A 14436-nucleotide genomic window follows, 5' to 3' on the forward strand; every position below is an offset into this window, starting at 1 on the left:
CCACATGGTGATCAAAAATAATATAGATTTAAAGTCTACGAACTTCTAAGGTGAAGGGAATTTTTTGTCAAATTTACAATGCATGAGCATACGTGTGCACACATACAGTTGTCTACTATAACTCTATGCGTAGAAAAGAGCTGTTCGCTGTAGCGCTCTTCGCTCGAAAATATTTACAATCGTATACAGTGAATTTTTGAAAAAAATGAATAATTTGATTGAAAATGATTTTTGAATGATATAATGAAAATCATTTTCTGTAAACAAATAATCGGTATTTTGATCAGAATTTTTTGAAATTATCCCAATTCAGAATGATATGTATAGTTGATGAAAGATCTAATACTTTGTCATTACTAGACTAAGAAAAATTTGAAAAAATATTAATAAATAAATTGTATTTTATTTAATATAACTGAGTTATAAGTTTATTAATGAATTTAATGTTAAACATTTTCCTTTGGATACTATTTATAAAATAATATAAAAACGATGTGCTTGCCGCTTTGACGAGTTTGAGATTTTTGTAAAGGCCATTCAGTCCTCGGCCGATTAATGGTTGCGGCCCAACTTATACATAGATGTCATTATGGCATAGTAGGCCTTGTCATTTCGCACTGTACTTTTTATTATTTTTCATACGAGTGAACTGGCAACATGTCGAGCCCGTGAGTAACTAGGTTCTTCCTTTGGAAAAAATAGCAAATCACAGTGTAGCCAGAACAACAACAACAGCATCTGGATCAGTTTGTTCCTCGGGATCAAGGGCAAAGAGTGCCTCTGCCGCGTGCCCATCGACTACATTCAGGAGACGTTCAACCAGATGGGCCTGGAGTACTTCACCGAGACACTGCAAGTGATCCTGAATCCGGTGTTCGACAGTTCCTTGGACTGGGTCTTCGGCGATGAGGAGAAGTGGTACGGCATGATCCCCGCCCGATACATCATGTCGGAGAGAGGCGTGGATGATATGCGCCAAAAGTATGAGAGAGGGGACTTTGAAGTGTGTCCAAAGCTCTCCTGTAGGCAGAAAACCCTTCCTGTGGGCCCCAGCGACGTGTGTGGCAAGTCCAACGTGAAAATCTTCTGCTCTCGCTGTAACGACTTTTACGAGCTGCGATCCGATACACAGCTGGACGGAGCAATGTTCGGGACCAGCTTCTCGCACAACTTCTTCGCGCAGCGGCCGAACTTGAGACCCCAGCCGCCCCTGGACGTCCCCCGGTAAGTAATTCTCCGAATTTAGTCCTTGTTCTTTTCTACACAAGGCGCTTGCATTTGCAGTCTATTTGGCTTCCGGTTTTTACGAGACGGCCTTGATGAAGCTCGAATCGCCCGAGTCCTCGCCCAAGAATATCGGATCCTCGGTCAACAAGTCCCAATGAATGATCTGAATGTTTAACTCCACACGAGGGAGAGCAGAAATGTTTGTCCTATATATCAGTAAGCTTGTACTCACGCTAACAGACAAACCTAAGCCTTTTCTATTGACGACTCGGACTGCGGCGCATGTTTTTCCTTCCCTTCACAAAATGTTATGCGTGCACCAAAGTTGACGGGCCAGGCTGGCCAATGCTTGCTGCATACCGGCATCTCCGCAGCAACGACGTTACCAGCACCACTGAAAGCAGAAACAGGATTACTATAGGCAATGCGAAGGGACAGTAAGCACAATTATTACAATAAGAAATAACACACGAGTTTTCTGCTTCGTTTCCGCTTGGAAGAGGAGAGACCAGTTTCCCGAAATGCCATTGACACTGACAAACGCGAGTAACTGGCGGGAAAAATACTAGAATCCCAAAAATACTAACTTGAACAATTCTAGTATTTTTGCCCGATAGTCAGCTGGCGGAGAAAAAGATACTAGCCGATAAGCCCGCCAAAAAGGCTGGCGGGAAAATTGCTAGCATATCGATCATCCGCCGTGCCTTTGAGCTATCGAAGAAGGCCGCCTACGTGCCTAGCCCAAAGCTGCAAGTCAGTTGAGATTATAAAACCGACAGAGGCGCTCGCGCAACAGTAGCACAAAGTGAAGCCAGCAGCAATAACAACAACTTATGAACGGCCAGAACGTGAACCAAAGCGAAGGATGGGCATCGGTGTTATCCATCTCATCGGACGATGGTAACTGCTCATCCTCGCCGCCATCAATAATAGTCTCATCGCTGAATACCACGTCATCGCTTAACAATACTATTCACCAACCAGCCCAAGTCCGAGAGGCGTTTTCGAGTAGTTATCACACATCTCCACCACTCCCACTCCATGCTCGTGGATAGTCCAGGAGCTGCTGAAGCTCGGATTCCATGCGCGCTTCGTTAGAAATATGACGAATCCGGCTACAGGTGGCCCCATGCGAATTTTTGAAGTGGAGATCGTCATGGCCAAGGACGGCAGTCATGACAAAATTATCTCACTCAAACAAAAGGTGGGCAATGGGTGGATATTGAAAGGACGCCAGGGCTTCATGCCAGGGCTTCAGGCATGCCAAAAATGTATGCATGAGGCCGGCAAGATGCATGAAATGCACTGGCGATCATCTGTCATCCTGCTGCACCAAGCTAAATCCACCCCTGCCACTTGCGTCAACTGCTCTGGAGAGCATATTAGTGCGTACAAGGCGGTTTCTGGCGGCAAGCAACATTGACATAAACAACATACGGACAATTAAAGACGCAACAAATAACATTTATAGACGACAAGGCCCCCCTCCACGCAATAATACCCCTCGTCTGCCGTACAGCTCAGCAGTCCTGAGCAGGTCAATCGGTGAAGCTCGCCAGGAGGCCGTCAGAAAGGCGATGCTCAATCCTTTTCGGCAAAACTTGAACGACAGAAGACTACGTTTCTCCTCCCATGACATGGCCATTAGCAAGAATCTTGGCTTTAAGCCAAGAATCATTGACGAAAACACACCATCGCCAGGCAGTTCCAACACATATTTACAGAAAAGCTTCGCGGACGACCCCACCACAAACATAGCTAAGATAGTCGACAAGCTAAGAGAGTGACGGCCAAAATTGCTCTCTGTCCGCTCGCTTACTGGAGCGTAAGAAATCAAAAATAGATTTGCTTGCTCGTGTGAGTAAAAACAATAGACGAGAACGTGGGTATGTGTGCGTACTTGTGCTGGAAGACGATTTTCGGTTCGAAATCAATTCTGATCGAAGAAACGAATGTACATATATGCAGTTTTGGCAATATAATGAAACAATTAAAATTAATCACGCCCAGACTATTATAATTTAAAGTTTTTTAAATTCGTATGTTAAGATCGCCGCTCGAATTAGCTGCCCTTTACATATTTATATTTATGACGATAATTAATTGTGTAATATATATGATACGTTAATGTACATTTTTTAAAAAATATTTTCAAATGCGTATTTTACAAATATTAAAAAAAAGATCAGATGGTGCCTTTTAGTTTTCCAAAGTATTAAAATTTAAGTAATAAAAATTTAGAAAATAAAATAAATAAAAATATGAAAACAGTTTGTTGCAAGAGTCATATCTTGAGGCACGAAGTGCGGACACAAGCACTCAACAATCATTGCCTTATTAATTTTTCACACGTCGCAAGCTGAATACTGACGCATATTCTAATATAAATTCATTTTTGAAATTTTTTCGTTATATTATGATTCGGCTATTATTACTTATTACTATATTATTACTATTTTATTTAAATAAGAATAACGTTAAGGTAATGCAAAACAAGAATTTTTCACATGGTGCCAATTGATTCAAAATAATATAGATTTAAAGTCAACGAACTTCTAAGGTGAAGGGAATTTTTACGTGTGCACATATACAGTTGTCTGCTATCACTGTATGCGTAGAGGGTGTGTGTGAGATGCGCGCGCGCGAAGTTCATTGAATTGGCGCTCCGGGGAAACCTCGAAATTTTCCGGGTCGCGCCGGCCCGACAGTGACAGGAGCAGCTGTCCCAACGCACTAAGGTTGGGCCGTACTCACCAGCAGTAGGCACAACTCCAAGGGTCCAGGGATCGCCCGCCGTCGACGATCTTCAGGGCCATGGGGCCAGGACAGGGTGAGAGTAGGAAACAACTTTCTCTTCACTATTTTCTCTTCCTTCCGTGTTGTTGTGGTGGCTGACAAGTGCCAGTCACGCCAGCTGATCACGCAGTCAGCTGGGATAGCAGTGCTGGTAAACGGCAAAAGCTCCCAGGTCTGGCAGCGCTGGTCGGCTGCACGAGCCCCCTGGCATAGGTGGCGCTTTCTACCCAGTGCACTCACTGACGAAAGCTAGCAGCTACGGAAGCCACCAAACGATCTGTTCTCCGGGCGTAGCATACATACATGGGCGGCCAACGGTATCCTTGGCAACATCCCGTGGAATCCCGGAGACAGACCCATGAATCGAGCAGGAGAGGCAGAAGATGTGTGTAAAAAGTCAAGGAGCAGACCAATAGCCAACCACCCCGCGTAGGCGGCACACTTTAAACTCGGGCTCTGGCGACCGAGCTGGAGCGGTATATCTCCACCGCAGCAACCTTTTTTATGCCCTGCTCACAACACCACACCCCCCACCCCACCCAAAGCCACGGCGCGTCTGACCCAAATTGGCGGCTACGTGGCCTGTGCCTGTACTCTTGGCAGCCGGGCATCAGCACAACTAAAACCCATTCTGCGTCTGTGCCAAGTTGGCCGGCAGAATGGTCTGCGTCTGCGCCGCATCGGCCGGCAGTGAACCTAAACCTGGCGATAGGTATAAACCCGCAAACCTGGCAGTAGAATAAAATGCAACAAAAAATCAGAATGTCTGGAAATAACTCTATTACTCCAGGTGGCAGCCACATATGTGGAAATCCACCCACGGCTAATCCCGAGGCTAGGGCACGGATTCTGGCGGCCCTACCCAACATTTCCCCCATCCCCGCCCCGACGGCGGCACACTTGGCCGTCGGAACAAGCAATGCAACAAGTGCAAGTAAGAAGAAGAGAGCTTGGCGTTTGGGAAAAGGTCAAAGGTTCTAAGGACCCCACCCCAAAACCCGAGCGATGGCACCCCCAAGAGACCATTGGAAGCGACATCACCCCCTACCAGAGCTCAACTAGCAAAGCGGGTCAAGACCCCCAGCTAGAAATCGAGGAGATGGGAGCAATCATGGACGACCTTCTGACGAAGGTCAACCTCAACGGGGTGAGGAGCATTAATCTGGCAATGAAGAACTCATTCGCCAGATTGAAGGAGCTCCAATTAAGCTGCGCACTAGGCTGCCGGAGGCGGAGAAAACGCAGGTCGGACGTACGGCAAAAGCAGATGCTAGCCAACAGACCACCCCCAAGCTCCCATCCGGCCTCGAAGAACCGTGCAACAGGCGAACTGCTCCTCGAACTACGTGCCTCAGCCCAAGACCTGACGCAGAAGCTCAAGATGGACATGGGAGCGGTGCTAGGAGACCGCGCCAGCCTTCGCGCGTTAACACAAACTAAGGTATTTGTGATTCGCGACCTCGACGAGCTCACCACGGAAGACGAGTTGAAGAGTGCCTTGGAGGCCCAGGCAGAGATCCCTGCAGCAGTGGTGGCTATCAAGAGCCTTCGGCAATCGCAGTACGGAGGGAAGACTGCGGTGATAGCAGTCCCAGCCAATCTGACGGACCCGCTGATCAAGCGTGGCAAGCTGAGGGTAGGATGGTCCCAATGCTTGATCAAGGAGCTGGAGCCACGCCAAAGATGCTTCAGATGCCTGGAAGAAGGCCACATAGCGGCCCACTGCAGAAGCACCGTTGACAGAAGCCAGTGCTGCTTCAGATGCGGGACCGCGGGACACAAAGCCGCCGAGTGCCCTAACGAAGCTAAGTGCTTCTTGTGCGCAAACAGAAGTGCCCATTGGCGGGTAAAGGAGCACCAAAGGCACTGCAATGATGCGGCTGATTCAGCTAAACCTGAATCACTGCACGGCAGCCCAAGACTTACTTAGCGAGCCCTACCGAACGGCGATCTGGAGGTGCAGCAGAGAAACCCAGCAAATAACCGATGTTCTTTCGGACATCGGATTTGTTAGGGCCAGGGTAGGCAGATGGTGGATGTACATCGTATACCTAGCTCCCAGCCTGACCCTAATCGCATTCAGCCGGGCACTGGACAGACTGGCAGCGGATGCTAGAGGCCGCACCCAGGTCCTATTAGGGGGCGACTTCAACGCATGGTCAGAGAGCTGGGGCAGCTCAACCACCAATGCGAGAGGCAGGATGGTGCTGGAGGCATTCGCGACGTTGGACCTGGCTCTTCTTAACCATGGAAACCGGCACACGTTCAGGCGCGCCGGACTGGGCTCTGTGGTGGACCTCACCTTCACTAGCGGCTCGTCGTACAGGCTAGCGAGGTGGAGACTCAGCGAGGACTACACTGGCATCGATCACCTGGCCATCATCTGCGACCTGGGAAGCCCATCCTCGTCCCAAGCCCAGACACCAGCCCAGGCCAGGATTAAATACAAGACGGACTCTCTGGACACGCAGGTGTTTCGAGAGCAGTTCCTACCCATGGCGAGCAGACAAGGAGCCGAGCTGACGGCAGTGGAGCTGATGAGGCGGCTGAAGGCCGCGTGCGACGCCAGCATGCAATCGAGCAGGTCGCATAGCCGACAAAGAGCCCCTGTCTACTGGTGAACCAGGAGATAGAGTCGGCTCGTCGTGAGTGCCTCTCCGCCAGACGTCGCTACCAACGCGCGAGAGGTGCGGAGTCCTTTGCCGAACGCCAATCCGAGTACAGAGCCCGCAGAAAAACGCTTAAGATAGCCATAAGGGAGAGCAAGCGCCAATGCTTCCTCGACCTATGCGATTCTGCCGACAGCGACCCATGGGGAAGTGCCTACAGGGTGGTGGTCAAGAAGGCGTACACTAGGACTCCTAAGCTACTGGACCCAGCGATGCTCCGCAGTGTAGCGGAACACCTATTCCTGTGATGGATGGGTTACGCCCAGCCGACCCAGCCACAGGGGACCACGTCGATTCCGACGCCACGGTCAGCAGTGACGAGATCCTGGAGCTGGCAAAACTGCTGAAGGACGGCAAGGCCCCCGGACCCGACGGCATCCCGAACAGGGCGCTTCGGCTTGCTCTCCACCTCCAGCCAGACTCGTTTGCGAAGGCACTCACCAAGTGCCTGGAGGAAGGAGTTTTCCCGAGTTGCTGAAAAATCCAAAAGCTGCTTCTCCTCCCAAAACCAGGGAAACCACCCGAGGAGCCTTCATCGTTCCGGCCAATATGCCTCATCGATGGAACTGGCAAGCTCCTGGAGAAAATGGTGTGCATTCGGCTTGAGAGGGCTATCGCCGACGCGGGTGACCTCTCACGGTCCCAGTTTGGATTCAGGAAAGCGCGGTCCACCGTAGACGCTGTCAACAGAGTGGTCGAAGTAGCGGCCCAAGCAATCGACGGCACCAGATGGAAGGGTGGCAGCAAAGAGTACTGCCTCATGGTCACTCTAGACATCAGGAACGCCTTCAACTCAGCGAGATGGGACCGGATCCTAGAAGCACTAATTGGCTTCAGCGTCCCAGCCTACCTAGTCAGGATCATACGCAGCTATTTTTCTGATCGGGTCTTACTGTGCGAGTCGTCGGAAGGCGTCTTCAGGCACCAGGTCACCGGTGGAGTCCCGCAAGGCTCGGTCCTCGGCCCGCTTCTGTGGAACACCATGTACGATACTTCGTCTACCGCTGGTCGGGAGGAGCGAGATCGTAGGCTTCGCGGACGACGTGGCCTTGCTCGTTGTTGACAAGTATCCCGGCAAGGCCGAAGAAAGCTGCAACCAAAACATCAGGGCCATCGAACATTGGCTCAGTTCAATGGGGCTAGAACTGGCGCCGGAGAAGACCGAGGCTGTCCTGATCAGCTCAAGGAAAGCGGTGGAGACGGCCACTGTCGAAGTAGGCTGTACCAAGGTGTCCTCCTCTCGGGCAATCAAGTACCTGGGAGTCATGATAGACACCAGGCTTTCGTTCCGAGAACACCTTGCCTACGCTAACTCTAAAGCAGCAGGAGTAAATCGGGCGCTTTCAAACATAATGTTGAACTCCCGAGGCCCAAAACAGGCGAGCAGAAGGCTGCTGACGAGCGTCACCCGAGCGACCATGCTATATGCCGCCCCGGTGTGGGCAAAAGCGCTTGGTACCGAAAGCTACGCCCAGGGCCTAAATGCTACCCACAGACTTTCGGCCTTACGTGTCTGCTGCGCCTTCAGAACAGTGTCCAACGCGGCGGCATTGGTGATCGCAGGGATACCGCCTCTGGACCTGTTAGCGAAGGAAAACGAAGTGGTCTTCAACCAAACCCACGGTCGAAGACTCTCCCCCGGCGCCAAGAAGGCAATACGAGCTGAAGCAAGGCAGCACACCCTGGAGACATGGCAGCACAGGTGGACCAACGAGCCCAAGGGTCGCTGGACGCAGCAGCTGATACCCAACCTCAAGCCGTGGCTAGAGCGGAAGCACGGCGACATTACGTTCCACCTAACGCAGCTGATCAGCGGGCACGGTTGCTTTCGCAGCTACCTGATGCGCTTTGGACACGAGGATGCGGATGACTGTCCATGGTGCGGAGGTGGTCGGAGCGAAACAGCTGAGCACATTCTCTTCTCGTGCGTTAAATACGCTAGGGAACGGAGCTCTCTGGAAACCGTACTTGGCGGCAGACTGAATGCGGACAACCTAGTCCCATTCATGCTGCAGGGGGAGGCGGAATGGCAAGCGGTCAACAGCTGCGCCGCAGCGATAACCACCGAGCTCAGAAGAGCCGAGAGAGCCAGGAGGGTCCACGAGTGAGCAAATCCTGATCGTCCTCGCGAAGCAATGCTTCACGGCCATACCGCGGGGAGTCCTGGATTTGCCCTCCTAAATGTTATTATGTTGTATTGTATATAGTTTATCATAAGGATTCAATAAACGAATTAAAAAAAAAAAAAATGTATGCGTAGAAAAGAGCTGTTCGCTGTAGCGCTCTTCGCTCGAAAATATTTACAATCGTATACATTGAATTTTTGAAAAAAATGAATAATTTGATTGAAAATGATTTTTGAATGATGTAATGAAAATCATTTTCTGTAAACAAATAATCGGTATTTTGATCAGAATTTTTTGAAATGATCCCAATTCAGAATGTTATGTATAGTTGATGAAAGATCTAATATTTTGTCATTACTAGACTAAGAAAAATTTGAAAAAATATTAATAAATAAATTGTATTTTATTTAATATAACTGAGTTATAAGTTTATTAATGAATTTAATGTTAAACATTTTCCTTTGGTTACTATTTATAAAATAATATAAAAACGCTGTGCTTGCCGCTTTGACGAGTTTGAGATTTTTGTAAAGGCCATTCAGTCCTCGGCCGATTAATGGTTGCGGCCCAACTGATACATAAATGTCATTATGGCATAGTAGGCCTTGTCATTTCGCACTGTACTTTTTATTATTTTTCATACGAGTGAACTGGCAACATGTCGAGCCCGTGAGTAACTAGGTTTTTCCTATGGAAAAAATAGCGAATCACAGTAAAATCTTGTAGCCAGAACAAGAACAACAGCAGCTGAATCAGTTTGTTCCTCGGGATCAAGGGCAACGAGTGCCTCTGCCGCGTGCCCATCGACTACATTCAGGAGACGTTCAACCAGATGGGCCTGGAGTACTTCACCGAGACACTGCAAGTGATCCTGAATCCGGTGTTCGACAGTTCCTTGGGCTGGGTCTTCGGCGATGAGGAGAAGTGGTACGGCATGATCTCCGCCCGATATATCATGTGGATGAGGCGTGGATGATATGCGACAAAAGTATGACAGAGGGGACTTCGAAGTGTGTCCAAAGCTCTCCTGTAGGCAGAAAACCCTTCCTGTGGGCCCCAGCGACGTGTGTGGCAAGTCCAACGTGAAAATCTTCTGCTCTCGCTGTAACGACTTTTACGAGCTGCGATCCGATACACAGCTGGACGGAGCAATGTTCGGGACCAGCTTCTCGCACAACTTCTTCGCGCAGCGGCCGAACTTGAGACCCCAGCCGCCCCTGGACGTCCCCCGGTAAGTAATTCTCCGAATTTAGTCCTTGTTCTTTTCTACACAAGGCGCTTGCATTTGCAGTCTATTTGGCTTCCGGTTTTTACGAGACGGCCTTGATGAAGCTCGAATCGCCCGAGTCCTCGCCCAAGAATATCGGATCCTCGGTCAACCAATCCCAATGAATGATCTGAATGTTTAACTCCACACGAGGGAGAGCAGAAATGTTTGTCCTATATATCAGTCAGCTTGTACTCACGCTAACAGACAAACCTAAGCCTTTTCTATTGACGACGCGGACTGCGGCGCATGTTTTTCCTTCCCTTCACAAAATGTTATGCGTGCACCAAAGTTGACGGGCCAGGCTGGCCAATGCTTGCTGCATACCGGCATCTCCGCAGCAACGACGTTACCAGCACCACTGAAAGCAGAAACAGGATTACTATAGGCAATGCGCAGGAACAGTAAGCACAATTATTACAATAAGAAATAACACGCGAGTTTTGTGCTTCGTTTTCGCGTGGGAGAGGAGAAACCAGTTTCCCGAAATGCCATTGACACTGACAAACGCGAGTAACTGGCAGGAAAAATACTAGAATCCCAAAAATACTATCTTGAACAATTCTAGTATTTTTGCCCGATAGTCAGCTGGCGGAGAAAAAAGATACTAGCCGATAAGCCCGCCAAAAAGGCTGGCGGGAAAATTGCTAGCATATCGGTCATCCGCCGTGCCTTTGAGCTATCGAAGAAGCCCGCCTACGTGCCGAGCCCAAAGCTGCAATTCAGTTGAGATTATAAAACCGACAGAGGCGCTCGCGCAACTGTAGCACAAAGTGAAGCCAGCAGCAACAACAAGAACTTATGGACGGCCAGAACGTGAACCAAAGCGATGGATGGGCATCGGTGTTATCCATCTCATCGGACGATGGTAACTGCTCATCCTCGCCGCCATCAATAATAGTCTCATCGCTGGATACCACGTCATCGCTTAACAATACTATTCACCAACCAGCCCAAGTCCGAGAGGCGTTTTCGAGTAGTTATCACACATCTCCACCACTCCCACTCCATGCTCGTGGATAGTCCAGGAGCTGCTGAAGCTCGGATTCCATGCGCGCTTCGTTAGAAATATGACGAATCTGGCTACAGGTGGCCCCATGCGAATGTTTGAAGTGGAGATCGTCATGGCCAAGGACGGCAGTCATGACAAAATTATCTCACTCAAACAAAAGGTGGGCAATGGGTGGATATTGAAAGGACGCCAGGGCTTCATGCCAGGGCTTCAGGCATGCCAAAAATGTATGCATGAGGCCGCCAAGATGCATGAAATGCACTGGCGATCATCTGTCATCCTGCTGCACCAAGCTAAATCCACCCCTGCCACTTGCGTCAACTGCTCTGGAGAGCATATTAGTGCGTACAAGGCGGTTTCTGGCGGCAAGCAACATTGACATAAACAACATAAGGACAATTAAAGACGCAACAAATAACATTTATAGACGACAAAGCCCCCTCCAAGCAATAATACCCCTCGTCTGCCGTACAGCTCAGCAATCCTGAGCAGGTGAAGCTCGCCAGGAGGCCGCCAGAAAGGCGATGCTAAATCCTTTTCGGCAAAACTTGAACGACAAAAGACCACGTTTCTCCTCCCATGACACGGCCATTCAGAAGCGACTAGCTTTAAGCCAAGAATCATTGACGAAAACACACCATCGCCAGGCAATTCCAACCCATATTTACAAAAAAGCTTCGCGGACGACCCCACCACAAACGTAGCTAAGATAGTCGACAAGCAAAGAGAGTGACGCATAAAATAGCTCTCTTCTCCGCTCGCTTACGCTGAGAGCGTAAGAAATCTAAAAATAGAATTTGCTTGCTCGTGTGAGTAAAAACAATAGTCGATTTTCGGGTCGAAATCAATTCTGATCGAAGAAACGAATGTACATATATGGAGTTTTGGCAATATAATGAAAACAATTAAAATTAATAATTCACGCTCGAATTAGCTGCCCTTTACATATTTATATTTATGACGATAATTAATTGTGTAATATATATGTACGTATGTACATTTTTAAAAATATTTCAAATGCGTATTTTACAAATATTAAAAAAAGATCAGATGGTGCCTTTAGTTTTCCAAAGTATTAAAAATTTAAGTAATAAAAATTTAGAAAATAAAAATAAATAAAAATATGAAAACAGTTTGTTGCAAGAGTCATATCTTGAGGCACGAAGTGCGGACACAAGCACTCAACAATCATTGCCTTTTTAATTTTTCACACGTCGCAAGCTGAATACTTACGAATATTCTAATATAAATTCATTTTTGAAATTTTTTCGTTATATTATGATTCGGCTATTATTATACTATATTATTACTATTTTATTTAAATAAGAATAACGTTAAGGTAATGCAAAACAAGAATTTTTCACATGGTGCCAATTGATCAAATATAATATAGATTTAAAGTCTACAAACTTCTAAGGTGATGGGAATTTTTTGTCAAATTTACAATGCATGAGCATACGTGTGCACACATACAGTTGTCTGCTATCACTGTATGCGTAAAAAAGAGCTGTTTGCTGTAGAGCTCTTCGCTCGAAAATTTTTACAATCGTAAACATTGAATTTTTGAAAAAAATGAATAATTTGATTGAAAATGATTTTTGAATGATGTAATGAAAATCATTTGCTGTAAACAAATAATCGGTATTTTGATCAGAATTTTTTGAAATGATCCCAATTCAGAATGTTATGTATAGTTGATGAAAGATCTAATACTTTGTCATTACTAGACTAAGAAAAATTTGAAAAAATATTAATAAATAAATTCTATTTTATTTAATATAACTGAGTTATAAGTTTATTAATGAATTTAATGTTAAACATTTTCCTTTGGTTACTATTTATAAAATAATATAAAAACGCTGTGCTTGCCGCTTTGACGAGTTTGAGATTTTTGTAAAGGCCATTCAGTCCTCGGCCGATTAATGGTTGCGGCCCAACTGATACATAGATGTCATTATGGCATAGTAGGCCTTGTCATTTCGCACTGTACTTTTTATTATTTTTCATACGAGTGAACTGGCAAGATGTCGAGCCCGTGAGTAACTAGGTTTTTCCTATGGAAAAAATAGCAAATCACAGTAAAATCTTGTAGCCAGAACAAGAACAACAGCAGCTGAATCAGTTTGTTCCTCGGGATCAAGGGCAACGAGTGCCTCTGCCGCGTGCCCATCGACTACATTCAGGAGACGTTCAACCAGATGGGCCTGGAGTACTTCACCGAGACACTGCAAGTGATCCTGAATCCGGTGTTCGACAGTTCCTTGGACTGGGTCTTCGGCGATGAGGAGAAGTGGTACGGCATGATCTCCGCCCGATACATCATGTGGATGAGGCGTGGATGATATGCGCCAAAAGTATGAGAGAGGGGACATCGAAGTGTGTCCAAAGCTCTCCTGTAGGCAGAAAACCCTTCCTGTGGGCCACAGCGACGTGTGTGGCAAGTCCAACGTGAAAATCTTCTGCTCTCGCTGTAACGACTTTTTCGAGCTGCGATCCGATACACAGCTGGACGGAGCAATGTTCGGGACCAGCTTCTCGCACAACTTCTTCGCGCAGCGGCCGAACTTGAGACCCCAGCCGCCACTGGACGTCCCCCGGTAAGTAATTCTCCGAATTTAGTCCTGGTTCTTTTCTACACAAAGCGCTTGCATTTGCAGTCTATTTGGCTTCCGGTTTTTACGAGACGGCCTTGATGAAGCTCTAATCGCCCGAGTCCTCTCCCAAGAATATCGGATCCTCGGTCGATAAGTCCCAATGAATAATCTCTCCCACACGAGGGAGAGCAGAAATGTTTGTCCTATATATCAGTCAGCTTGTACTCACTCCAACACACAGACAAACCTAAGCCTTTTCTATTGACGACGCGGACTGCGGCGCATGTTTTTCCTTCCCTTCACAAAAGGTTATGCGTGCACCAAAGTTGACGGGCCAGGCTGGCCAATGCTTGCTGCATACCGGCATCTCCGCAGCAACGACGTTACCAGCACCATTGAAAGCAGAAACAGGATTACTATAGGCAATGCGCAGGAACAGTAAGCACAATTATTACAATAAGAAATAACACGCGAGTTTTCTGCTTCGTTTTCGCTTGGGAGAGGAGAAACCAGTTTCCCGAAATGCAATTGACACTGACAAACGCGAGTAACTGGCAGGAAAAATACTAGAATCCCAAAAATACTATCTTGAACAATTCTAGTATTTTTGCCCGATAGTCAGCTGGCGGAGAAAAAAGATACTAGCCGATAAGCCCGCCAAAAAGGCTGGCGGGAAAATTGCTAGCATATCGGTCATCCGCCGTGCCGTTGAGCTATCGAAGAAGCCCGCCTACGTGCCGAGCCC

General features: G+C 47.6%; 1 protein-coding gene across 1 annotated transcript; it reads left to right on the forward strand.

Annotated features, from left to right (window-relative positions):
- Nucleotides 1–13603: 13603 nt before the first annotated feature.
- On the forward strand, nucleotides 13604–13856 carry LOC117149728 (suppressor-of-stellate-like protein). The gene is made up of 2 exons (XM_033316815.1): nucleotides 13604–13694; nucleotides 13755–13856. The coding sequence occupies exons 1-2, from the start codon at nucleotides 13615–13617 to the stop codon at nucleotides 13843–13845; spliced, it is 171 nt and encodes a 56-aa protein (XP_033172706.1). The 5' UTR covers nucleotides 13604–13614; the 3' UTR covers nucleotides 13846–13856.
- Nucleotides 13857–14436: the final 580 nt, after the last annotated feature.

Source organism: Drosophila mauritiana, unplaced genomic scaffold (assembly GCF_004382145.1).
Source record: "Drosophila mauritiana strain mau12 unplaced genomic scaffold, ASM438214v1 U_299, whole genome shotgun sequence".
NCBI lineage: Eukaryota > Metazoa > Arthropoda > Insecta > Diptera > Drosophilidae > Drosophila > Drosophila mauritiana.